At 36.1% G+C, this 28,000-nt stretch overlaps 1 protein-coding gene across 2 annotated transcripts; it reads left to right on the forward strand.

The window, feature by feature from the left end:
- The first annotated feature begins 834 nt into the window (after nt 1-834).
- Nucleotides 835-27,922, forward strand: LOC130980231 (serine/threonine-protein kinase TOR). 2 transcript variants are annotated; one of them, XM_057903890.1, is made up of 57 exons: nt 835-1,274; nt 1,384-1,722; nt 1,818-1,892; nt 2,076-2,248; nt 2,940-3,038; nt 3,608-3,767; nt 3,898-4,041; nt 4,194-4,363; nt 4,452-4,656; nt 4,795-4,989; nt 6,162-6,314; nt 6,758-6,879; nt 7,012-7,114; nt 7,195-7,281; nt 7,367-7,497; nt 8,528-8,630; nt 8,710-8,892; nt 8,963-9,055; nt 10,157-10,192; nt 10,361-10,459; nt 10,544-10,642; nt 10,742-10,904; nt 11,323-11,447; nt 11,567-11,619; nt 12,399-12,522; nt 12,611-12,793; nt 13,640-13,792; nt 13,868-14,020; nt 14,778-14,849; nt 15,006-15,140; nt 15,242-15,303; nt 15,406-15,503; nt 16,163-16,272; nt 16,345-16,518; nt 16,599-16,664; nt 18,363-18,431; nt 18,527-18,637; nt 19,142-19,282; nt 19,382-19,510; nt 19,612-19,777; nt 19,878-20,092; nt 20,657-20,863; nt 21,265-21,378; nt 22,511-22,714; nt 22,863-22,943; nt 24,157-24,231; nt 24,328-24,394; nt 24,480-24,640; nt 24,753-24,926; nt 25,099-25,227; nt 25,308-25,391; nt 25,989-26,050; nt 26,134-26,206; nt 26,290-26,424; nt 26,761-26,934; nt 27,012-27,277; nt 27,673-27,922. In XM_057903890.1, exons 1-57 carry the CDS (start codon nt 1,155-1,157, stop codon nt 27,689-27,691), a joined length of 7,416 nt encoding a protein of 2,471 aa, XP_057759873.1. In that variant the 5' UTR covers nt 835-1,154; the 3' UTR covers nt 27,692-27,922. The 2 variants fall into 2 exon arrangements, with proteins under 2 accessions (XP_057759873.1, XP_057759875.1); XM_057903892.1 differs by having other exon boundaries at nt 7,015-7,114.
- Nucleotides 27,923-28,000: the final 78 nt, after the last annotated feature.

Below are 28,000 nucleotides of genomic sequence, written 5' to 3' on the forward strand. Positions count from 1 at the left end.
TTAATTTTTTATTATTATATTTTTTATCTCAAATTTTTTGAATAAAAAAATAAAAATAAATTAAATTTTTATAATTTATTCTAATTTATCATCAGACAAAATACAAGAATATAAAATTTTATATTTCTATCTATCAGTATCTTTATGTTATCCTATTCTCAATGTCTAGCATAAGATTCTAATTTAGAAAATGAATGAATAAATCAATCTCCAAACATTTTCAAGAATGCAAATGAGCTCTTTAAACTAAAAGTTTCACCAATTGAATAAAATAACATATCTTTCAAAGTTTATGGTATTAAAATGTCAATTCATCATTTAAGAGAGTTTAGGGGTCAATTTGCACATTTACTAGGCTGCGTTTGTTTTCGAAAACAGGACATGACAAGACATTGATAACAGGATAAGACAAGATACTGATGGACAGAGACACAAAATTTTGTGTTTTTGTATTCTATTTGGTGATAAATTAGAATAAATTATGAAAATTCAATTTATTCTCATTTTTTTTCATTCAAAAAATTTGAGATGAAAAATATAATAATAAAAAATATAATTATAAAAAAATTAACAAGAATAATAAAAGAAAAAATAAAAAATAAGTTGTGTCATTTGTTAGTGTCTCTGTGTCCTTCTTGTCAGGATGGACACAAAATACACTAATTTAGGATCTCTAGACATATTGTATCTGTTCATAATTTTTCTGTCAAACACGATTTTATGTTTCTGTATCTCTGTCTCAGTGTCCTGTTTCTATAAACAAACGTAGCCCTACAGTTTAGTGTCTAGACTTGTTTATTATTATGTCGAGGCGGAATATCGTAACGGGTCGGACTGGAGTATGTTGGGTGCGTGTGGCGGGTGTGGTGCGTTCTCGAGTCGCTCCAGTTCTCGTCTCCTCATCAACCTCACGCCACCACCAGGGTGAGTTTGGTCACGCTTGGGAGCACCCAGAAACTAGTTAATAAACCTCATCTCGAGGTGCCCCACTCACACTCACACTGTCTTTTCTTTCTATTCTCAGGCATGGCGGGATGCTATGTCTGATTCTCCAATCCATCGTTCCTAAATTTCAATTCAATAATAACACTAATAATTTAATCTGATTTAGTTTAGTTTAGTTAGGGATTAGGAACATCACACCAAAATCAAGGATGGCAATGGCAACACCCTCTCAGTCCCACCGTTACATTGGGCCACCGCCTGTCCCCGGAACCTCCTTCGACTCGCTCAACCGCATCCTTGCAGACCTCTGCACCCGCGGCCACCCCAAGGTTTCTACCTCATACTCTCTCACTGCTTCTGCTTCTGCTCCTCCTCCTCCACTTCAATTTTCACTTTCTTTCACTCTCACTCACTTACTAGTTCATTCTGGTGACGCAGGAGGGTGCTACGCTGGCATTCAAGAAGCATCTGGAGGAGGAAGCACGTGACCTAAGTGGCGAGGCCTTCTCTCGCTTCATGGATCAGCTATACGACAGGATCTCCAGCCTCCTCGAGAGCAGTGACGTGGCTGAGAATTTGGGAGCTCTGAGGGCCATTGACGAGCTCATAGATGTGGCTCTTGGGGAGAACGCTTCCAAGGTCTCCAGATTCTCCAGTTACATGAGGACAGTCTTTGAGGCCAAGCGTGACCCTGAGATTTTGGTTCATGCCAGTAGGGTTCTCGGCCATCTTGCCAGGGCTGGTGGGGCTATGACTGCCGATGAAGTCGAGCGCCAGGTTTCCCTCCCGTCTACTTTCAATCTTACCTTTAGCATTGTAACATGCTCTGTTTGACATGAGTTCTGAGTGCGTTGATTTTTCTTATCTCGTAGGTGAAAATTGCTCTAGACTGGCTTCGAGGGAACAGAGTGGAATATCGGCGATTTGCTGCTGTCCTCATCCTGAAAGTAAGTGCCACTATAGTTGTTATTTTGTCAGAATTGATAGAGGCTTTATTCCCTTTTCCAGTTGAAGAAGATCATTTTATTTTTTGAAGTTATCGTTTGATTGAGTAAGGCTGATAATTTTTTTGTTCTCTTTAGCAAGTTTGGAATATTTATGCACTATCATTTTCCTTTTGGTCATTGCAGGAAATGGCAGAAAATGCTTCAACCGTGTTCAATGTCCATGTGCCAGAATTTGTTGATGCTATCTGGGTCGCTTTGAGGGATCCAGCGTTGCCTGTTCGTGAGCGGGCAGTGGAGGCATTGCGTGCTTGCCTTCGTGTTATAGAAAAGCGTGAAACACGCTGGCGTGTTCAGTGGTAAGTTCTTACTTTTTTTAGGCTTTATGTTTTTAACATTTGTGAAGATGGTAGTAGGTTTCTTTTTTGGTTGCCTTTGGTACTAGTGGATGTATTCCAACTAAATGACATATAATTAGTGAAGCTATGTTTCATGTAAGAGTTAGAGCAATTCGAGGTTGATTGTGTAGAAGTGTGACCGTTCAACTGTCTACCAGCTGAATGAGTTGTTTATCTGAAGGACAGGCGGATTCACACCTATTACACATCCAACATGGTAGAACACCTGAACTAACTATTGAATAGACTCTGAACTTTTCGCTAAAGCAGAAGCATTAACAAATATGGACTGCATTTCATGATCATTGTCTCTACTTGAGGCTGTTGATCTACTGTTGGGCATCCTTGTCAAAGCAAGGAGTGCCCATCAGCATGTACCCATCATGAAACTTGGTTTTACAGTAATATATGGCACCAAATCCAGCATTATTTCATTCAGTTGTTTACTTTCTTTGATATCCTCCATGGTGGTAGTAAAAGTTGATGCCAGAGCAGTGCATTTTGGAGGTTCTAGCTAGAATAAGAGTGTCATCACCTTTCATTCATCTGTGTTTTCTCACATCATGCTTATTTTGATGGTTTTAATCTTCTACTGCATAATATACCCCTGTTAAAGATCAGGTCAGGTTCATTACCTTTTATTTGGTATCAGGTACTATCGAATGTTTGAGGCAACACAAGATGGATTGGGTAGAAATGCCCCAGTGCACAGCATACACGGTTCGCTGCTTGCTGTTGGAGAACTTTTGAGGTTGCTATAAGTTTGAACATTTTGTACTGATCCATGAAAGTTTTGTAATTTTTTCAAGCTAGCATTCTTATCAAATTGTTTACATTTTCAGTGAGCATTTTTCTACGCTTCTTCTAATATTTTCAGATTTTCCTGCATAAATTAAAAGTTCAGAATCATTTTAAGCTTGAAAATTATTTATTAAACACTTTATCCACTCAACCCAGTATGTTGCTAGTGTTCTGTCCTTTATGAAGCATGCTTGGGGAAAACTATGTTTTAACAGATTCATATACTAAATAAATATGAAATGGAATGGAGGTTGTAAACTTACGCGGCTTAATGCTGCCACTCTATATGGCAACCTGAAAGTTAAATAACTAATTTATAGAAAGTAAAATAAAATAGTCAAGTGCCAGTTGTGCCTAATAATATTACTGGAAAAATTCTACATGGACAATACTAAGAGACTGGGTTTGTTAATCACATTATCTGCTCGCTACTTTTCTATGTGTTATTATGAAACTCGGGTTGGTTACTAGTTAATCTTATTATTCTGAAATTGTTTATATGTAATTATTTCTGTGAAGGAATACTGGTGAGTTCATGATGTCCAGATACCGAGAAGTTGCGGAAATTGTTCTCAGATACCTGGAGCACCGAGACCGGCTTGTTCGCCTAAGCATAACTTCATTGCTTCCTCGAATCGCACATTTTCTACGTGATCGTTTCGTTACCAACTATTTAACAGTATGTTAGCTTTTCCCTGTTAGTTGATTGCATTTATTAAACTGGGAGGAAGAGTATTCAGAACGGAGACTTTCAAGTAACTTAATGATATACTTATATGAGTTCCTATGGGAGATGAAATCCCTTGCAGATATGCATGAATCATATTCTTTCCGTGTTGAAAGTACCTCAAGATCGTGATAGTGGGTTCATTGCCCTTGGAGAGATGGCTGGAGCACTTGATGGGGAACTCATTCATTATTTGCCGACAATAACTACCCACTTACGCGAGGCGGTATGTTGCAGAAACTGTTGTTTGATGTCACTATTCATCTTGTTCCATGATGCATTTGCTATTAGGATTCATGCTTGGTTGTATTTTGCTCTATAATACGTGATGAGGAATTGAGGATATCATTTGACAGTATATTCATTCTATTGATGTAGATTGCTCCTCGTAGGAGTAAGCCTTCGCTTGAAGCATTGGCTTGTGTTGGAAGTATTGCGAAAGCAATGGGGCCAACCATGGAACCTCATGTACGTGGGCTTTTGGATATTATGTTTTCTACGGGTCTTTCAACTGTGCTTGTGGAGGCTCTTGAGCAAATATGTGCTAGGTATAGGTTTTGTTTGCAACAAATTTTCCACCTTTTTAGTGATTAATTTTTTAAAATGTTTCATTTGTGTTGTTTGTCATTACTTCAGCATTCCATCACTTCTGCCTACCATTCAAGAGCGGTTGCTAGACAGCATATCTATGGTTCTTTCTAAATCCCATTACCATCCTGGGAGGCCTGCAGCTTCCATTGGTAGAGGAACAGTGATGAATGTTCCGCAGCAGGTTTCTGAGCTTAGTGGTCCTGGTCTTATACAGCTTGCTCTGCAAACTCTTGCTCGTTTTAACTTCAAGGTTCTCAAAGCTCATTTTCAATAAATATAATGAACTGTTGTCATGTTCAATAAAGTCCTTATATATTGTTTTGATCATTTTTTTAGAAACATTGGAAAATGGTAGATGTTATAACCCTGTTTATCCTGCTTGATATAGGGTCATGACCTACTTGAATTTGCTAGAGAATCAGTTGTTGTATATTTGGATGATGAGGATGGAGTTACCCGAAAAGATGCTGCTCTTTGTTGTTGCAAATTGGTCGCTAGTTCTTTCTCTGGCGTAGCATGTGCTCATTTTGGTTCTAGCAGGTCAAATCGATCGGGTGGAAAGCGTCGCCGACTTGTGGAAGAGGTTTGGTGTTTACAAATTTTTTAGTTATTTATTTTTTGTATACTTCATATCTTTTGTCTTGTTCACTTTTGACTGTGCATTTCTAATTCTTCCCCCCAATTTTTTGAAACTTTCCTTTTTCTAGAATCCAAGATAAGAAGTCCTTTTTTAATTTAGAAAATAATTAGACTCTTTCAGATAGCATTTTATTGTGTATAATGAGCCAAGGTCAATTCCGTTACAGTGGACTATTTTATGCGAAGTTTAGCAAGGGTTAGACTTTTAAAAGGCGGACTTGTTACGGTGGACTAATTGCAGTCCGGTTATGCAGAAAATCTGGTTGGAATGAATGGTTTGGTTGGAGTTTGAAGAAGTTTCTGCTCTTAGATTTGTTGGAGTTATTGGTCCTTTTTGCTCTTACTAGTAGATACTCCCCCACCCCTCTTTTCTTTGTGATGTGCGTTGTAGGGGACAAAAAAAAACAAAGAAAGTTTCCTTGCTGAAGTACCATCTGAAGATTTTATGTCGGCCTCTATTCTTTTTGAGGATGTCCAATTTGGTTTCTGCATAGAAGTTTGTAATTGGGGACTGTAGTTTGACTTGTTTTTGGGTCCTATTATTGAAGCATCATTTTAACTCTCTAATAGTAGGCTAGGCTGAACATGTGACACATGAATTTTTGTAACTCCTGCTTCAAAAACCTTTTAATTGGGCCCCTGATTCCCATAGTTTATAATGGTGCTTTAACAGTAGGGATCTATGTTGAAAATTTTGGGACTATAAGAACATAATTATGAAGGTAATAAAATATTGGGTTTCAATTGGAAAACCCCAAAATAGAATTTTAATGATTAGTGATTGATTTAGTCCTGACTTTATAATTACTCTGTAGGTCTGTCAGATGGTTGACAAGGGAAAAGTAATTTTGTGAAAAATTAATCTAATATTTTTCTTTTTTGAACTATGAAATTTAGACAATTGCGCCTTCGTCAGATTTTTCATGTTTCGCGGTTAAATTTTGTCAGAAACATTTTTTAATACAAGTTGCATATGTTTATAATACGGTGCCTATGCTCTAGTCTTTAGTCCTTACTCCTTATGCTATCTTTAGTGAATCTTGGTATTTTAATTGTGTAATGATGCACACTTATATATGATGTGCTTGTCACTAAATGATTTTGGACCTTTTGCAGCTTGTGGAGAAGCTTCTCATTTCTGCTGTTGCAGATGCTGATGTTACTGTTCGCCACTCTATCTTCACTTCTCTCCATGGAGATAGAGGTTTTGATGAGTATTTGGCTCAGGCTGACAATCTGAGTGCAGTATTTGCTGCTTTAAATGATGAGGTGTGACAAAGCTAGATATGTTGTGATTTGCTGTTGTTTATTGGCTGATTCTTATAGAGTAGTTTGCAGGATGTTAAGTTTAGTTGCAACTGTGGTAGCTAGATATCTTGGGGAATCACATTCACATTTATCTTATATAATTCAGAAAAATGTTTTTCACATATTATATCGATAGACAACTTTGATGGTATTATGTACTTGTACTTTTAGTATTTAACTGGTAATTCCAATCTACATGTTTTTTTTTCCCGATAAATTTTGTTTCAGATTCATTGGAGAAAAATCGACAGATCAGACCTCTAATATCTTCTCTAGACCGAATTATGGCTGTGATTTAAGTGTTGTATAATGCTGTACACTTGCATAGGATTATATTTCCCGTAATTTTTATTGGAGCTTCATTTTGTTGAATACTGTTGATATTTAAGAGTCTATTTCTGCAGGATTTTGACGTTCGGGAGTATGCTATTTCATTGGCTGGAAGGTTATCAGAGAAAAATCCTGCATATGTTCTCCCAGCTCTTCGTCGCCATCTTATACAGTTGTTAACATACTTAGAGCAGAGGTGAATTTGAATTGTTTATAATATTTAGTGGATCATCTTCATGTATTATGTATACCAAGATTCATTATTTTTATAGGATGCATTGGTAACAGAACTATTCTGTTCTATTTCCATTTTGTTTTGCCATGTCAGCAGTGCAGATAGTAAATGCAAAGAAGAAAGTGCGAAGTTACTTGGGTGTTTGATAAGGAATTGTGAAAGGCTTATACTTCCATACATTGCTCCAGTGCATAAGGTTTTACTAGTTCTGGTGTTAGAGATACATTCTTATATTAAGTTTATTTTGTAACTTAACGAGTTTTCTCATTATTTCAGGCTCTTGTGGCCAGACTTGTTGATGCTAGTGCGAATAGTGGAATCATTAGTGGAGTCCTTGTGACTGTCGGGGACCTTGCCAGAGTGGTTAGTGAATTAAGTCTTGTAGGGCGTTTATTTGTTATTTTTTAATTTTGGTAAGTAGCAAACTAACTTGGATGGTTCTGTGTAGGGTGGCTTTGCCATGAGGCAATACATTCCTGAACTTATGCCTTTAATAGTGGATGCTTTAGTGGATGGAGCAGCCGTCTCTAAACGGGAAGTGGCTGTTGCTACACTTGGTCAAGTTGTACAAAGCACAGGGTAAAGAACATGTTTGTATTTGTGCCTGTTTAGAAATTTTTTTATAGTTTTCTAAAACAGTTTTAAAATCAGGTTTACTTTAAATTCAACTTCTTTAAAAAAAATAAATGAATCAAAGAACAAAAAACTAATTTGTAACAGTGTTCTCAAAATAGTATCTTAATGGTTAAGAATAAAATCTATTTGAAATGTTTGTTTTTTTTTGAACAACAAGGATAAAGCCCCATCTCAATAGGTGCAGTTAGTTACATGGATCAAATGATGCAATTGCACCGAGACTTGAATCATGTCTGAACTCATCATTTATGCTTAAATCTCTTTTTAATTTTTTTTACAAGTATTCAAAAATTAATAAAACTTGAAACTTGTTTGGCAATATTATTTTAGAACTAGCAAATTGATATAATATGGCTATATTATCTTTTACAAATATTGTTTACATAATGTTCTTTTTTTTCTCTCCTAATTTTTTAACATTGAAAATTTATTTTGAGGATGATTGTTAAAGAAGTTCTTTGCTAGTATATAAATTATAAAATAATTCAGGATATCTTATCTTCCAACTTCGTGTAATGTTCTCTTTGTTCAAATGATATTTCTTCTTTTATCCCAAAAAAGTGTTTTCTTGTGCATCTTGATGATAATTTATCCAGATGTGTTTTCGTCAACAAAAAATTTGAAATTTAAAACTAGTACCCACGAAAGGGGAGCTTTAGGGCAATGGGTGAGTTGTTTCTGTGTGACCTCAGTTACAGGTTTAAGCCGTGGAATAAGCCACTGATGCATTTATTAGGTTAGACTCTCTACATTGCATCCTTTGGGTGTGACCATTCCTCGGACTTTGTGTTGGTGCATGATGCTTGTATACCGGGATGTTCTTTAAAAACTAGTACCCACGTTCAAATTCTTACATTACCTTTTTTTTTTTATCCAGATGTACTTATGAATAAAATAGTTTGAAGAGGGCATTGAAGTCTAATGCTCAATTTTTCTATATTAATGTGATCAAATTTGTTTACAATTTTGATAGGTATGTTATAACTCCATATAATGAGTACCCACAGTTACTTGGCTTACTCTTAAAATTACTGAATGGTGAACTGGTGTGGTCCACCAGACGGGAAGTATTGAAGGTAATAGTAAAAACTAAAAAAATGATATCTTTTGATATAGGCATGCTTTTGTCCTTAAATTGTACTTGGGTTCTTCCAGGTTCTTGGGATTATGGGTGCTCTGGATCCTCATGTGCATAAACGGAATCAGAAAGCCTTGCCAGGGTCTCATGGAGAAGTTACCCGCCCGGCTAGTGATTCAAGTCAGCAGATTCAGTGCATGGATGAATTTCCTGTTGACCTGTGGCCTTCATTTGCTTCATCAGATGATTATTATTCCACGGTAGCACATTAACACAAAACTTCTGTACCTTTATTTTTCACCCAACTTGTGTTGATTTTTATGATTTCAGGTTGCAATTAATTCTCTGATGCGTATATTGAGGGATCCATCTCTTGCTAGTTACCATTTGAAAGTGGTTGGTTCTCTCATGTTCATATTCAAGGTATGCCAGCATGCAACAGGCCTGTGTCTTGTGCTTCCCCCTCTATTATTTTCTGTGTATCCTGTAATTTCTAATTTTCCTGGTTTGTATTCTCCTGGTCTCCTTTTTCTTAGTAAGTTCTTCTATAAAAGTAAACAGGAACAAAGTGTTGTCTTGTTATGATCAGCTCACTTCTGTCCCTGTATCTGATAAATGAATTAATTTGAGGAGATGCACCTGAAACTGAAATACAGAATACAACATTTCTAAAATAGTTGACATAGAATTGCAAAATAAAGAAATAATAATGGGCCATTGTCCTTGTCTGGTTACCATAATTTTTTCTCCTCATAAATGCTATAAAATTTCCTTATTTTATATTAATGCAAGAAAAATTTAATTTAATTCAAATACAATTACACTTTTGATGTTATAAGTATTGCTGAATGATTAAACTGACATAGAACTTGATTCTGCTATATATTTATGCCCTTCATTATCTACTTACTTTCCTTTCTTTTTTAGAGGGGGGGGGGGGGGGAGGAATTTTATTGGAGCAGGAGAGACCCCCTTTTTGCTTATCCTTTTTATTCTATACTCTATTTTTTGAATCACTTCATATTTTGTAAATTTTTTAGTTTGCATGTATCTTTAGTATTTCTATATCTCTCCTATGAAGTTCATGTTCTGAACCAAGTGGTTGATTAATCGAAAGAACACACCAAGTTGATGGCAAGTCTTACCAGGATGGTTAATTTCAACTGAGTGTTGCATAGTTTGCTATCCTCTTTGTGGAATCCTCCTGCTAGAATTTCTTGATATAGCAGATTTTGTGAAGGAAGTGTTGTTAAATACTAGAGTTTTAACCTCAGAGCATGGATTTTTTTATTGGGCTGATGTAGTTGTGTTACTAATATTTGATTTATGAAATACACTGTAAAAGAATATTATTTAAGCAACCAAGTATTTTGATTTTGGTATCTTGATAGAATTTTTGTAACTGAAGTGATATTGAAGTGTTCTCTTTCACCAGTTGGATGTTAAATTGCATTTATGCTTCCATGCATCTACATTATTGATACTCATTGCTGGTATGATTGTTTTTGTTGTTTGTGAGGTCAGTCAATGGGTCTTGGCTGTGTTCCGTACTTGCCAAAGGTTAGTTCTCCATCTTACATCTTTGCTCAGCCATGCTTTTTCTTATGGTCTTTTAGTCCATGTTTATTGTTATTGTTGTATTTGGCTTGGTGCCATAGTACTTGTCTATGGCATTTAAATTCATTTTGTGACCTAAAACTTTGGGCTTTGTCCCTTGCTTTATTGTAGGTTTTGCCTGATCTCTTTCATACTGTTCGTACATGTGAAGATAGTCTAAAAGACTTCATTACATGGAAGCTTGGAACTCTTGTTTCTATTGTGCGCCAGGTACATATATATGTGTGTGTGCGTGCATAATCAAATTGATCATTGTTTTCTTTTCTGCTCACATGCTTGGTTCTGAATTTGCAGCACATTCGTAAATATTTGCAAGATTTGCTTTCTCTAATATCTGAACTGTGGTCATCATTCACACTTCCAGCCCCAGCACGTCCAGCTCTTGGATATCCTGTTAGTAGTGCTGCTTTTCCAATTTATGTAGATTATCCTAGAGATTTTCTCTGGTGGTTTTTCATTTTTTTTGTTTGATTATTTGCTTGAATGTCACAGGTTCTTCACCTGGTGGAACAGCTTTGCTTGGCTCTCAATGATGAATTTAGAACATATCTTCCAGTTATTCTGCCAGGTTGCATTCAGGTTATTAGTGATGCAGAACGGTGTAATGACTACACATATGTGCTTGATATTCTCCACACTCTTGAAGTGTTTGGTGGTTAGTAGTCTTTACATAGTATATTGTTCCCTTTTTTGTTTTTGGAAAATTTTTACTCGTGCTAAATCACACAGGATTCCTTCAACTTGTGTCATTTGTCATTGCAACTTACAACTTGTTATTTATTCTTGAACCAGTCAACCCAACATTTATGATTGTGTATAACTGTATATCATACCCCATATTGCTACTATTCCTTTTGAATGGTTATTTGAATTTGAAATGCAAATTTTCTTGGAAATAACATGAAATCCAGCAGAAAGAAAAGCGTGAGGTTCGCTACTAGTAAAAATAGGTTTTATGCCTTTGATTTCATGAGTTCTATATCAGATTTACTGTACAAAAGGAATTTATAACATATGTGATTGTCTTGGCCAGAAAATGGTTAACCATGACGACCTTATTCTTGATAATTTAGGCACCTTAGATGAACACATGCATCTACTTCTTCCTGCTCTTATACGCTTGTTTAAAGTGGATGCCTCCGTAGACATAAGACGTGCCGCAATCAAAACTTTGACAAGATTGATCCCTCGTGTGCAGGTTGGTTTATGAGGATCCATACGCATATATTTATAGTGGGCTTGTTTATGCTGATATAACATGACACTTTTATTTTTTCTTTTTGGTTATTCTATTGGTTTTTCTCCCTTTATCTGCAGGTCACGGGTCATATATCCTCTCTTGTGCATCACCTGAAACTAGTATTGGATGGGTGAGTATGCAAATTCTAGAATTTCATATTGTAGTGGAACCCATTGTCCTTTCCCCTTTGTTTGACATAATAGTTAATAATTAAAGGTAACACTTAAGGAGATCTTTGTTTTAAATGTGAACAATGATCATAAGGAGCTTTAAATTGTAAGGTGTGTATAATTAATTTGCAAATCCATTGCATCCTTACACAGAAGTTCATTCAGAATTATTATTGGAAATTTGGAATTTTGTTGCCATTCCTCTCCCACTATTTGATCTTAGGATTTTAACAGTGTCGAAAATTATTCCTAGAAGATTGCTAGTTTGCTACAACCCTTGGCTCTTTTTCTAGCAAAGGGGTTATAGTGCACTATGAGGAGATAATAATTGTACTAAATACTTTCTGAAGTATGAAGTAATTGTAAGTCAGAATTTTGGTTTGTTATTGAGGAATTTGGGATTTGTTATCTATAATTAGAGTTTAAGGGCCTGTTTGGTTCTGTTCTCATATTTTGTTTTCTAGATTTTGTGAAGGAAATCGTGAAAACATGATACGAAAACTGGAAATGATTTTATCTTTTTTACTGTTTTTAGTATTTGCTTTACAAACATTTGAAAACAGAAAACATGGAGATGAAAGCAGAAATTAAAAACAGAAATTAAAAGTCTGTTGACCTCCCATAAATTTTATATCTCTTAGTAGCTCAGTTTTCTCCATTTTTAGTTCATATAATCTTTTAGACATTCATGTTAGTTATCTGGTCTGGTAGTTCTTACAGTTTTGCTTCAAATTGACAGAAAGAATGATGAGCTCCGGAAGGATGCCGTAGATGCACTTTGTTGTCTGGCTCATGCCCTTGGCGAGGATTTTACAATTTTTATTCCATCAATACACAAACTTCTGCTGAAATATCGCCTGCGGGTCTGAGTTTTTCCAATTCTGTGTGGATTTTTATGTCACATTAACATATCTTTCCCTTGAAATTTTGTTAAGTAATATATTACTGCAGCACAAGGAATTTGAGGAAATTGAAGGGCGTCTACAGAAACGTGAACCACTTATCCTTGGGACTACAACTTCTCAAAGACTGAGCCGAAGGCTTCCTGTTGAGGTTGTTAGTGATCCTTTAGATGATGTGGAGATCGATCCTTATGAAGATGGATCTGATGCCCATAAACTCAAAGGCCATCAGGTATCCTCTTGTGATGAGTCGAAATATGTTAGCTTTTTTTAAAACATGTCTACTACAAATTGGAAACCCGAGGGTTAACCACTGAAGATGAAAAACTTAAGGCTTCTGTTGTTGCTGTATTGATTAAGTACTGGTTGTAGAGATAAACAATTGGCAGAGAGGTTCCCTTTTTTTCCTTTTATATATTTATATTTTCATGTGTTTTTGTTTTTTTGGGGGGGGGGGGGGGGGGGGGAGCAAGTGACAGGAAGATAGGATTTACAGAAGAAGCAGTGAAGTCTGAGTACTGAATGAAAAGTTTAAACTGGGAAAGGAAAGTATAAGTGCAAGTCGGTATAATTGAAGTAATGCTGAGGCAGGGGGAAAAATGGAAGTAAAGGAGAAAGGCAAATATTTTAAGATTGCATTTGTAAGATGTTTAGTTGGGTTAAGTCTTGTTCAGGTTTTATATATTGCACCTGAAAGCAGACAATAGTTTTCCTTAGTTACATTTATGTATTGCATCTGAAACCAAGACAATAGTTTTTCTTAATGTTACCTCTGATACCACCCTATTAACAACACTTAATTATAACTGATTTAACATGAGATTATTCATTTGGGATCAATTGGTTTGTATAATCTATGAACCTTCCAATAAATAATTTGTTGATTGTCTTAATCATGTCATTACACATTGTGCTAGTGGAATCCCTACACACACATTAGATGGGAACTTCTACTCTAAAGATTGGTGTATTGGGACTCTTGAACTTGAATTTGGATATATGACATAGGAATCCACTTCATAGGTATCTAGGTTTTGTGATGTTCATTTTTAGAGTTTAAGCAAATTTCTCCATACAGGTTAATGATGGCCGATTGCGGACAGCTGGGGAGGCTTCCCAGAGAAGCACTAAAGAGGACTGGGCAGAATGGATGAGGCATTTTAGCATTCAACTTCTAAAGGAATCTCCTTCTCCAGCCTTACGAACCTGTGCTAGGCTGGCACAATTGCAGGTATAATTGCCTGTTGATATTGTTCATTGTGGAATTACTGTCCCCTATCCAATATTCACTTCTTGCCTTTGACAGCCTTTTGTTGGACGAGAACTGTTTGCAGCTGGATTTGTCAGCTGTTGGGCACATCTGAATGAGACCAGCCAGAAACAGTTGGTTCGAAATCTAGAGATGGCCTTTTCTTCACCAAATATTCCTCCGGAAATCTTGGCTACACTTCTTAACCTGGTATGTCTTTTGTCTTGTTAACTCTATAGAATCTGTGAGAGGAAACTATGATATCTTTATATTTGCTTCCTAAAGATTATTGAATAGTAACAGCATCTTAGAAAAGGTCATGGGTGAGACTTTAGTTGATAATATGTAGATCAGTGGATATAATGTACTAGGACAGTGAGGAATTTAGATAATTGTGATGGAAATCTATTCTTGTTTTTAAGCTGTGTTGCAAACCTTATAATGTACACCCTCTTTTTCCCACTAATATTTTTGGATTTCTGAGAAAAATACATTCTATCATCATTTATTTCTACTGTTTTTTTTTTTTTGTAACATATACTTTTGCTTGAAGAAGGCTGAAGTGATGTACTTTAATGTTAATTTTTATTTCCCAAATAGGACTATAATGGTAAAATGGTGTGGCTCCATAGAGAAATTTACTGCTGTAGGCTCATTAAATGGATTTTAAACTGAAGAATGAATTGCCTCTTGAATTCCATCAGCCAAATTACCAATCATACTATTTTCCTTGTTCAAAATAAATACAATTTGATGTTTTTAGTAGTTTTGTTCATGAGAGATCCCTTATCACTTGAATTTTCAGAGACTTTACTGTTGTGTTGGAAATTTTGTATAGCATGCTCGACTTTTGTTGAAGTTTAGTTTTAGACACTGTTCATATTTTAATATTAACGATACATATTTTGAAGATTTGGTGAGGTGAATCTTTTGCATTTTGCTCCTGTTGAACTTTATGCTCTTGCAGGCTGAGTTCATGGAACATGATGAGAAGCCTCTTCCTATAGACATTCGGCTACTTGGTGCTCTTGCTGAGAAGGTCTCCTCTCTTTCCCTTTATGTCTTTGGGTGTGTGTATTACGTCTCCACTGTTCAACACATTTTGCTCTTTTAACAACTTTTAACGACGTTTTATTGGATAATTTTCCCAGATTTCTATGAACTTTTTTCATGCTGTTATTTTCCTATGTTGCAGTGTCGTGCATTTGCTAAAGCCCTACACTATAAAGAAATGGAATTTGAAGGAGCACGTTCTAAGAAGATGGATGCCAATCCTGTTGCAGTAGTTGAAGCTCTTATACATATCAACAATCAATTACACCAACATGAGGTTAGTTTGAATTGATATGATTTCTCATCGAGTTTATAATTTGGCTGCTGCCCTCTATGTTGACTTTCTTCCCGTCCATTTCAATTTAACATATATTGTAGGCTGCAGTTGGTATATTGACATATGCACAACAGAATCTGGATTTTCAACTTAAGGAGTCATGGTAACTTTTGCTTTTTATCTATATCATTGATCTTGGTTTATTGAGCTTGTATTTCTGACAAACTCTTCAGGACATTGAAGTCTTATAGTATGTATTGTGTAGGTATGAGAAACTGCAGCGATGGGATGATGCCCTCAAGGCTTATACTGCAAAGGCCACTCAAGCAACAAGTCCACATGTTATATTGGATGCTACTTTAGGTCTGTAATGAACTATTGATGCATTTAACATCCTTTATTAGTCCCTTATTTTGAATTATTTGAATTCGCGTCTATATTGCCCTAGTTTGGCATGGCTGTGTTACACTATAGGTGTATCTATATTATGCTGAACTAAATTTCAAAAATTCAAAACTCAAAATAATATCAAGACAAAAGAATTATGCAACTGTTGTATGTACAAAGTCTGGTTTGGATGCTTTAAAGATTGATGTTTCTGCTATATGGGCCAGCTACCAAGGTAAAAGAATTAATCAACAATTAAAAATAATAAAATACAAAGCTTGATGCAATGCACACAAGTTTCCACATTTTTGTCTCTGACAGTGAGGTATAGCTAATGATGTTGTGCCACTGCTTTCTGGTTAGTGAAACAATCTTATCCTATGTAAAGGGTGATGCCCATGTTGGCCATGAGATGAATACAAATATTGGCAATTTATAGATGATGCCCCAAGCAGAAGTGGCTTGATTGGCCTCAACAGTTTCTTGTTCATTCTCCAGTTTTTCCTTCTCAGTATACACTAAATATTGATAACATTTTCTTACAATTGTACGTTTAAATTTGTTACTAGCTTAGCTTTTCACGTTGGAACTTCTTTTCCATCTTGGAAAATGTGTGATTGGAGCTGGCTTTGCAGGTAGGATGAGATGCCTTGCTGCATTGGCTCGATGGGAAGAATTGAATAACCTATGTAAAGAATACTGGACCCCAGCTGAGCCAGCTGCTCGCCTTGAAATGGCATCAATGGTTGGTTTCATAGCCTTTCCTTCTGTGTAAGATTTTTTCACCTGCCTGTGCTTATGCTGATTGTTATGTTAGGCTGCAAGTGCTGCTTGGAACATGGGAGAATGGGATCAAATGGCAGAATATGTATCTCGATTAGATGATGGTGACGAAACAAAACTGCGGGGCCTGGGGAATACTGCTTCCAATGGTGATGGAAGTAGCAGCGGTACTTTTTTCAGGGCTGTTCTTTTAGTTCATAGAGGAAAGGTATTTGTTTACTTGGGGTATCTGACCTTTCTTACCATTTTCTGTAGTTTGCTTATGTTGTGATCTAATTCTATTGGCAGTATGATGAAGCACGTGAATATGTTGAAAGAGCTAGAAAATGTCTGGCAACAGAGCTTGCTGCTCTGGTTAGTATGCTTCATAAACTTTCCTTATTTGGTTTTGTCCTTCAGCATTGGTTAACTTGAATTTCACTAATATTTAGTTGGTTACATAGTGTTTGTGAGTTATCATTGCACTACAATCACTCTCCAGATACTAATTGATCAGTGTCACTCTGGAAACAGGGTGGGGAAGTTTTAAAGTACTTTTTCATGCTGTACTTTTGTTGTACTATATTCTATTTCTGGTAATGGTCATGTTGAATGAAAGATAAACACGAAAAGTGTGTTTATATTTGTTTTTTGAACAATCAAAGGATGTGTGTGCTGGACGCCTGGACCGGCATTCACAAGAAGTTCTCATACCATGTTTAAGTTGTTTTCGCAAGCTCTATTATTAATTTGATCTCAGGTTGGGGATGCAGTAGATGACTTGAAATCTTGAATGTCACAGTGTTCATAAAAACCATACTAGATCTTTCTAAGCAATTGTGAATTGTGTTTTGCTGAGTTGATCTTTCACTTAATGGTCATAAGCTTTCTACAATTTGACTTTCATGGTTAAATCTTGTGCTGATTATGATCATTATTTGAGTAATATTGCTTTATGCACTGATTCCCATCAAATGTTGGTTGATAAGCCTTTTATACATACTAGCTTTGGACTATTTTTATTGCCTAGTGCAATAACCTTGTACTGTCCACGTATTATATGATGCAATTCTTTGGGAAAACCATTGAATAAGGGATACTCTTTCAACCTAGCCTTTCCTCCTCTTTATTCATCTATCTTCTTTGCATAATTCTCTTATTCAGTTATTAGGCCCTTTTGCATTACACAAGGTTCCTCTTTCTCTTGGGACTTCCACTTCTTTCGTAACCTTTATGATATGGAATCCGCTGAACTTTTGATTCTCTTAGGTCTCCATAATTTTTCTGTCTCCTAACCCTGACAAAGATATGGTCTGTTGACCCCTCTAGTAGTTTTAGTTGTAATTTCTTCTTCCTTTTTCCCACTCATTCCTCTAACACACCTTTCCATATAGCCAAATCCATTTGGAAGTCCAAACATCCCTCTAAAGTAAAATCTTTTACATGGACAGCTGTGCTTAACAGAATTAATACCAATGACTTCTTGTAGGTTTGAAGGCCACATAAGGCTATGTGTTTTATGCGTGGGGCAATCTCAGAATCAAATCCACATCTGTTTTGCATTGCCCAATAGCTGTTTTCTTATGAAACAACTTATTTAGCATCTTTGATGAGTGTTGGGCATGTCCTGTAACCCTAGACCAATTTCTTTTGACAAGGTTTGGTCGGTTTGATAGCATAATGAACACACCTTCAATGACTGATTTTCCAACAAGCATGTTTTATGGGATAGAATTGAATGCCTTGGATCCAGTTGGTGTAATACTCATGATCTTTATAGGGGACTTTCCCTCTCAGACATGTTAGAGATTGGAAAGCTATGCTTTATAGATAAAATCTTTTGGTTTTTGTTTTGTTTTTGTATTGGGGATCCCTTATCCCCCAATTTGTACGGTCCTTCTCCTCACCTTAACCCTGTAGTTGTGTGTGAAGAAATTTTCTGTTCTTCAGTTTTAAGGTTTAATTCAATTTTTCGGTTTCCGATTTGTTCAATTTTCAGTTTTTTTGGTTCAGTTCGTCAGTTTTGTTCGGTTTTGAATACTCCTAAATTGTATTATTTTATTTCATTTTCAGGTTTTGGAGAGCTATGAACGTGCATATAGCAACATGGTTCGGGTTCAACAACTATCGGAACTGGAAGAGGTTTGTTCTAATATGTACAGAATTCTTGCCTTCAGTTACTACCCGTTATTTGATGTTATAATTGTAGCGTAACATGGTAATGCTTTTCTCGACAGGTTATTGATTACCGCACACTTCCTATAGCAGACAGGGTTGCTGAGGAGCGACGGGCTCTTATTCGCAATATGTGGACTCAGCGTATACAAGGAGCTAAAAGTAATGTTGAGGTAAACAGATTTTCCTAAAAGCAAATATGCTTAAACATAAGAATTTTAGGGATTCTTGCAATTAAACAGTCTTCTGACTGTATGCATGGAGTTCATCACTATTTCTTTGAAAATGAATGGAATTAGAGATAAGTAGTGTCACAACCCTTGTTGCTACATGAGGCCATAACTGCGGTTATAAATTTGAATTGTAAGTCAACCAATAAGACAAACTTTTAAATATTGAGATCTAATTGAAAATTAAGTGAAATATAAGACTTCTAGAGTAATTAAACCTTTACTATTCAATGCTATGAGTGGGTTACTTCAGAGTTTTTGTTGTCTCAAGATGTTGGTATCTAAATTTTTGTTATGTACATCATTTGTTTATGGGTTTATTGGGATTAAATGAGCTCATGCAGCCAGAATTTTATCTAGGTAACATTGTTTAAAGTTGGGCCTTGATTCCCTTCCCTGTTTATGATCTATTTTTTCCCTTTAATTTTCTGATACTTGTGTGTGCAGGTCTGGCAGGCACTTTTGGCTATTAGAGCACTTGTGCTGCCTCCTGTGGAAGATGTTGAAACTTGGCTTAAATTTGCTTCACTTTGCAGAAAAAGTGGTCGAATTAGCCAAGCAAGATCGACTTTAGTAAAGCTTTTGCAGGTTTGGGTTGTTACCTGCTTTGAAAAAGTTTCTGTTTTGTGCCATTTCTCATTATCCTGTACCTGACAGTCATCTACTCCCCTACCTTCTTTTCCTCAGTATGACCCCGAAATATCTGCCGAAAATGTACGATACCATGGCCATCCTCAAGTAATGTTGGCATACTTGAAGTACCAGTGGTCACTTGGGGAGGATTCAAAGCGCAGGGAAGCATTTATTAGGCTGCAGGTAAAATATCTACAAGTGGTATTTGATTTTATGTTGAACACTTACTGGAGTTCAAATATTTAACACCAATGATATGCATGCCTGCTTTACTTTTGGCCTAGAATTTGGCTATGGAGCTCTCAAGTGCGCTGAGCATCCAACCTGTTTCATCTTCGGGCTTCACTAGTGGTTTAAGTCCGACTGTTCCCCTCCTTGCTCGTGTTTACCTAATACTTGGATCCTGGCAGTGGTCGCTTTCTCCTGGGCTGGATGATGATTCCATAACAGGTTCTTAGATGTCATAGTTTGAACATTAAAGATACAACTATAATACTATATTGATCTTTTCCATTTTTTTTCTTTTACTTTTCTCCCCTTTTATGTTTAGATATACTTGGTGCATTTGAAAAAGCCACTCATCATGCAAATAAATGGGGCAAAGCTTGGCATAAATGGGCACTTTTCAATACAGCAGTGATGTCTCATTACACTTTACGAGGTTTTCCAGATTTCGCCGCTCGGTATGTTGTTGCAGCTGTCACTGGATACTTCCATTCGATAGCATGTGCAGCAAATGCTAAAGGTGTTGATGACAGTTTACAGGTAAGATACAATTTCTTATAGTATGATCCAAAACGTGTTTCCATCAATTTTGATTTTGCAGTATAATGACAATAACGTAATTTTTTGCTGGTACTATTAGATGTCATGACCCAAGCACTAATCATCTTAGAATTAATTAGTGGATTTAAAGGATGAGAAAATCTCGTGGTTATTTGATAGTATCATAATTTTAATTCCACCTTTACATGTTTGTCTACAAATTTCTTAGTGATTCCATTATTCCTACTATTATCTTCTGTTGTTACCACGGCATTGTGTTTTGACCATTTTTATCTTCCGTTGTATTCAATGGTGCTGTAATCTCTAGGATTCAAATTGGCGTCTCTAAACAATCTGCTGGGGCCTCGTGCTCATGCTGGTTTCTATTCTGTGTTCCTAATTTTCCACATAATATTTATTATGAACAAGCGACGCGACAATTTACTATTGTGCTTCCTTGGATTTTGGCCTGCTTCACAGATTGCCTTCCACAATTAGCTTCTGGCATATTACATTTCACCTTATTCAATCATTTGATTTATAAAACTTTGCTGTCGGTGGCAGGATATCCTTCGCCTTCTGACACTATGGTTTAACCATGGAGCCACGGCAGAAGTTCAAATGGCCCTGACGAGAGGATTCTCTCTAGTTAATATCAATACTTGGCTAGTCGTTCTTCCTCAAATAATTGCCAGGATACATTCTAACAATCATGCTGTGAGAGAGTTGATACAATCACTTTTGGTTCGGATTGGGCAAAATCACCCTCAGGTATGTGGCTTGAGCATGGGGCCGTGCCCACATAGTTATTTACAATTGTTAGTTGCACCCTTTAAGTGTTTGATTGCTGTTTCACACATGGAAGCTGCGAAGTGTTGTTTTTTGGAATTTTCACTTATTGTTGCTGCCTTGAAATGAATGAATTTATTGAAAATTGAGTACAATTTTTCAACCTTCCTATTTGGTTTTAACCTTAGTGGTTTTTTCTTTTTCTTTTATTGAAGCATCCTATTTAACAAATGACAATTTATTCTTGAGGGAAGAACCAGGGTGTTATGTGTTAAGCTTATTTAATGTTTCGTGTTGTATTGTTGCCCACGTCAACTTATAATGCTTTGGATGCCAAATTTGTTATTAACTGATCAGCTGTTTGCATTTGATTTGTTCTGTAGGCTCTCATGTATCCATTGCTTGTGGCCTGTAAATCAATAAGCAACTTACGCAAAGCAGCAGCACAAGAAGTTGTTGACAAAGTTCGGCAGCATAGTGGTGTACTTGTAGATCAGGTTTGCATGTTTGATACAATGATCTATCTGTTGTTAGTCCCTACCTTGGAAACGACGATAGGGTACTTTTGAAAATAATGCCTGCTCATAAATACTTGTTATAGTCATTTGGTCTGGTGCTTTGGATACAAACTAGGATTACTTGGGGAATTGGGTAGTTTGTTTTCATCCTATAAAGGAAGGAAGCTTGGGTCTTGGCAATATTGTGTCCAAGAATGTTGCTTCAGTACCAAAAATGGTGCTTTCCTTTAGAATCTCACTCTCTATAGCATCAAGTTATCAAAAGTAAAGATGGTATGGATAAGAATGGCAAGAATACTAGTTCTGCTAACCATGCTACTCATTTTAGCCCTAGGAAGTTCATTTCTCAAGGTTACACTATTTTGAAATCTATTATTTCCTTTACGGTAGGTGATGGGATCTCATTTTAACTTTTGGGAAGACCATTGGATAGTAGATACCTCTTTTAACTTAGCCTTATCTCGTCTGTATCATCTATCTTCCTTGCACAATATCCTTATTTGCTCCTTTTGCACTTCATAGGGTTCTTCTTACTCCTAGGGCCACATCTTTTGTAACCTAAATGATAGGGAATCCTCTAAAATTTTGATTCTTAGGCCTCCTTGATTTTTCTCTCTTAAAAGCTAGTTATTAAGGGGGAAGAACTACTCTCCTTAAATACATCGTCAAGCATCCATACTACCCAATGTGGCACTTTGGGCACCCCATAATACCCAAGTCCCTAACATCCGCTTCCAGTTTTCAATCGTCCAACACAACCCCTTGCCATCTAGATAAACCCATTAGAGATAGGATTAGATGCCTAGCATCTATTTGGTGTAAAGCTCGACTCAGAAAGATTGGAAAGCTAGGCTTTATAGCATCTATTTGTAATATTCTTCTCATTTTAACAAAATTCTTCTTTTATATATATATATATATATATATATATATATATATATATATATATATATATATATATATATATATACGTATGATCAATGCTGTTTAAATAGACATACAAGTTTAGATAACATCTTCTATTAATCTCTTACTATTTTACTTTCTTAACACTTACTGTTTATTGTGTAAAACTCGTGCAGTTTTAACCTTAAGTGGGTTTTATTTGCAGGCACAACTTGTATCCAAAGAACTTATCAGGGTTGCTATTCTTTGGCATGAATTGTGGCATGAAGCACTGGAAGAAGCTAGCCGATTGTATTTTGGTGAACATAACATCGAAGGGATGCTAAAGGTTTTGGAACCATTACATGAAATGCTTGAAAAAGGAGCAATGGAAAACAATGTTACCTTAAAGGAGAGAATATTTATTGAGGTCATACGGTGATTTTCCATTTTGTTCTTTATCCATATCATTATCATAAATGTTGGCATAGCTTCATTAAAACCATATTATATTTCCACAGGGTTATCACTTTAAAGTTTTTATTTTAAATCCTTCAGTGCTTTCTTTTTATTGTCAGGCCTATCGACAGGAATTATTAGAGGCTTATGAATGCTGTGTGAATTATAAGAGAACTGGGAAAGATGCTGAGCTTACTCAGGTATGACATTTGGAATTGAAAATGTTACTTGTTATGAATGAAGGTCCTGGATATTGGATGCTATAATATTTTGGCACAGACATTGTTCTAAATCTTATCCCTATTCATGGTAGAAAACTTCTCTCCCGATCTCCACAAAGGGGGAACCCTAGATAAGTTCAACCAAAATATCATGATCCCACTAGATCTCTTACAGCTAAAAGGATACACATAATGCAGCACTTTGTCACATCCATTAAATTTCGGCAACCTTATTCCTATTGAAGCCTGTGAAGTTTAGGTCAATTTATCCTGGAAAGAGTGATTTGCAGACTAATCAACATGGACAGTGAGTGCTGAGTAGGATAAGAATTTTTGACAAATATATACAATAGTACTAAGCACAGCTGCAAGAAGGATCCAAAGTTTCTGACTTTATCTGATGTGGAGTTAAAATTGGAAGGACAACATTAATTTACCTATAGATCTTTATGATAAGATTACTACTGCATGAAGAATTTGGACTGTGGTAGGATTGGGTTAGAAATTGGAAGTAGGGGTTACATGTCTGGAGAATCTAGAGCCTAGACCTGCTATGTGACAACAGAAAATAGTTGAGCAGAAAAAAAATGCTAATCTTTTTTATAATATCCATGTTTCTGAAGTATTGAAGTACCAAGAAATATTGCAATCCTGAGTAGCATACAAATGCTGGGATTCAAATAATTAAATTAAAAAATCTATTAATTGTTTGCTATGTTGTTTGATCCATTGTTGTCTGTACATTCTATTCTCTATTGGCAATGACATAAAATTTACTCCCTTTGTTTCATGATAACTTCCCCAAAACCAAAATGTCAAAAACAGACATCAAATGAAACAAAAAAAATGTCTTAGTAATTTTAGAAAATTATATGGATAGATAGAATTATCCCTATGAAAAAAAACACTTTATTTATCCTTTATTTAATACATGTATTCTCTTTCTAAAAGCTACATTTTTAGTATTGACAAAAATGGAAAAAGAAATAAATGCTACCTAGATATTGTAAATGGAACAAATATTTTGAAACCTTCAAAAATGCAAATGGAACAATTATTTTGAAATGGAGGGGAGAATTAAATATATGGGAAGGAAATATATATGAAAGAGATAATAGTTGCAGTCTGCTTCTGCCTTTTTTCCTTCCTGTGAATTTATTTTCCCCCTCTTTCCTGATTATTTCTTCATTAGGCATGGGACATCTATTATCACGTATTCAGAAAGATAGATAAACAACTTCAAAGCCTTACAACATTAGACTTGGAGGTAAGAGTAATGCTTAATCGTTGATTCTCTTTTTTAATTATTATTAGCATTATTTTTTGATAGTTATGCCCCCGTACTTTTGTGCATGTTCTCTAGGCTGTTTCTCCTGAATTACTAGAATGTCGCAATTTGGAGCTTGCTGTTCCTGGGACATATCGTGCTGGTAAATTAGTTTTTTTCTTTCCATCTTCCAGCATTAAATTATTTTGTACATTAAGCATATCAGGATGCCTACATCTTTATTTCAGATGCACCTGTTGTTACAATTGCATCATTTGCGCGCCAGCTTGTTGTCATAACATCTAAGCAACGACCAAGAAAGTTGACAATTCATGGAAGTGATGGTGAAGATTATACCTTCTTATTGAAGGGACATGAGGATTTACGCCAGGATGAAAGAGTCATGCAGGTATCTTTTCTCTTCTGGTTATGAGCATGGTTCTTGTATAGTGGCACCTGGTCAATTTCTCTAGATTCTTTCTTGCTTCCTACTTGATAAGAACTTTGTTGTTCTTTGACAGCTTTTTGGTTTGGTGAATACTCTGCTTGAGAATTCTCCAAAGACAGCAGAGAAAGATCTGTCTATTGAACGATATGCTGTGATTCCTTTATCACCAAACAGTGGTTTAATTGAATGGGTCCCAAATTGTGACACCTTGCATCATCTCATTCGAGAATACAGGGATACCAGAAAGGTGTGGTCAGAATGCCCTTGGTGGTTTCTTCTATCTGTTGCTCCCATTCTCTCTCTTGTTTTCACTTAGTTTTGGATAAACCAGGTTTTAATAAAGTAGTTATTTCTTCACTTGTAGCTATGGTAGTTTCCAATTTATATTTTCTTGAATTTCTGTGTACTCTCTTTTGTAGATTACCTTGAATCAGGAACACAAATACATGCTCAGTTTTGCACCTGATTACGATCATTTGCCACTAATAGCTAAAGTGGAGGTGTTTGAATATGCTTTGAACAATACTGAAGGAAATGACCTGGCAAGGGTATGTGATGCTTTATAGATGTGTTATATGGTCTTCTATGACATACTCATTTGAGTTTTGCAATGTTCCTATTCCCCTAGGTGCTTTGGTTGAAGAGCCGTACATCTGAAGTGTGGCTGGAGAGGAGGACAAATTACACTAGGAGCTTGGCAGTTATGAGCATGGTGTGTGATTAATATGCATGAGTGGAACTTGTGATCATGTCTGTCTGCCTTATAAGTACTTGTATCATAATGAAATTTCAATATACACTGTACAGATTTGACTGGAGAATTTGTGCTTTTAAGCTTTTTTTTTTTAATGATGAGAGAAGTGGTTTTTTTTGTGGTGGGGGGGGGGGGGGGGGGTGGGGTTATTCAATAAGGATTTTATTTTATTTTGAAAGCATTTGTTAGTCCTGCTGATTAGCTGAACTTAACCAGTTGGAATAGATGCAAGTAAAAATTCTTCCCATCACTTTATGTCCTTCCCAGGCTTCCCAGTTTTAAACTGGCTCATAACCACTATTATGAACCTTTAGTAGTGCAAATTGATCCATTTTCTTTTGTCAATAAGACTAAGCTGTAAATCTAACATGCTATGCTATTTATTTTTTTTATCAACTCTTAATTAGTTGTGAGCTTTTGTCATTTGTTTTTATTAGATATAGCATATTGTTTTGTGGTTTAGTTATTTCCATCTCTAAGATTTACCGTCTGTAATTAAAATTTCCCAGTTGTTCTCATTGTTTTCTGGGCCAAACTAAGGGTTTTTTTTGTCAGGTTGGTTACCTTCTTGGCTTAGGCGATCGCCACCCCAGCAATCTTATGTTGCATCGGTTTAGGTAATCTGTGATTAAGAAAGTTAGTTAGATTGACATGATTAGTAAAAAATTTTCATGTGTCCCATGTTTATGATATTCTGCAGTGGGAAGATTTTACACATAGATTTTGGAGATTGCTTTGAAGCTTCAATGAACCGTGAGAAGTTCCCAGAGAAGGTGGATTCAAGAACAACTTATGAACTGTGGATCATAGGGACTTTGGATTTTTTCCTCCCTTAACTTTTTAAATTTATGTGCAGGTTCCTTTTCGTTTGACAAGGATGCTTGTGAAAGCCATGGAAGTCAGCGGTATTGAGGGAAACTTCCGCTCAACTTGTGAAAATGTGATGCAAGTTTTGCGAACAAATAAGGATAGTGTTATGGCCATGATGGAGGTATGGATACTTGGATGAGCAATTACTTGTATCTTCACAACTTATTTTTAAAATAATTAAAACATATTTGACGACTTGGGCGTTGGTACTTGGTAAGTACTGGTTCAAGCTGCCACGTTCTGGAGTACAAGTGTTGGCATCTTTTATGCTTATGTGGGTTTTACTGTTCTAGGTTGTTAATTTACTAACATAATATAGTAAAATTTGTTTGGATGGAAAACATAAGGAAATTTGTGGAGCATTCATGTGTTGGCCCGTAGTGATGAGTGATCAATTAAGGCTTTGAGTTTTACGTGAAAGATCATAAAGTTGATGATTTGCTCTTCCTGCATTCAGGCCTTTGTACACGATCCTCTCATAAATTGGCGTCTTTTCAACTTCAATGAAGTTCCACAAATGTCCATGCTTACAAGCAATCATGTGCCTCCTGTTGTAAATGCTGAAGAATCTGCCCCAACTAGAGAGCTTGCCCATCCTCTGCGTGGTGCACGGGAAAGGGAACTTCTTCAGGTAACTTAAGACTCCGCAAAGATTTATTTTGTTGCTTCTTGATTAATGTTGCTTATTACATGTACGTACACTTATAGGCTGTTAATCAACTTGGAGATGCCAATGAGGTTCTGAATGAGCGTGCTGTGGTTGTGATGGCTCGCATGAGCAATAAGCTTACAGGACGCGATTTTTCAACCAGTTCAGCGGTATTGAACAGCTCTCTTCAGCATGCCATGGAACATAGCAGCTTAATTTCAGGGGACACACGTGAAGTAGATCATGCTTTATCCGTGAAATTGCAAGTTCAAAAGTTAATTGTGCAGGCTACCTCACATGAAAATTTGTGCCAAAATTATGTTGGGTATGATCTCTGACTCCTTTAATTTTCACTGTATAAATATACTACTAATACAAGGCAAACTTTTAATGGGTCCGAAATTTGGCAACCGCTATGGTGTATGGGCCAGTTATGAGAAATTTAAGAATGAGTGCTCCTCTTCAATCGTAATTTTGGATTGCCGTTGGGTTGTGATCAATTGGCTGCACATTCATTTTCCTCTCCTTTATTATTATTATTATTATTATTATTATTATTATTATTATTATTATTATTATTATTATTATTAGTTCTAGATAGGAGAAAAATATTTTTAACCTGTTGGTGATGTGATAATGTAAGTTCATAATGAAATAATTTTGATGGTTTCAGTGAATAGTAGCTTATAAATTATAATGTTTTTCTCTTAATGTTTTCAGGTGGTGCCCTTTCTGGTGAATCTCATGGGAGCAGTAAATATTGTATATAACCTGTATATAGTGAAGACTCCCCGTGGATATTGCGAGATCCGGTTCCTCCCTCGTATTTATGTATGATATACACAGCAACTTGTTCAGTCCCTGTACTAGTTGGACCCCGTTTCGACCGGGTCTCTGTAAATATTTTTTGGAACTACGGGATTGTAGTCATGGTCATTTTTTAACATTATGTTGGCTGTTGGCTGTTGGCTGTTGGGCTTCTTATTCTTAGATGAAAACATCAAACCACGAACAATGGATAAACAGCAATTAGTCGCTTTATAGCTCT

Source organism: Arachis stenosperma, chromosome 5 (assembly GCF_014773155.1).
Source record: "Arachis stenosperma cultivar V10309 chromosome 5, arast.V10309.gnm1.PFL2, whole genome shotgun sequence".
In the NCBI taxonomy this organism is placed as follows: domain Eukaryota; kingdom Viridiplantae; phylum Streptophyta; class Magnoliopsida; order Fabales; family Fabaceae; genus Arachis; species Arachis stenosperma.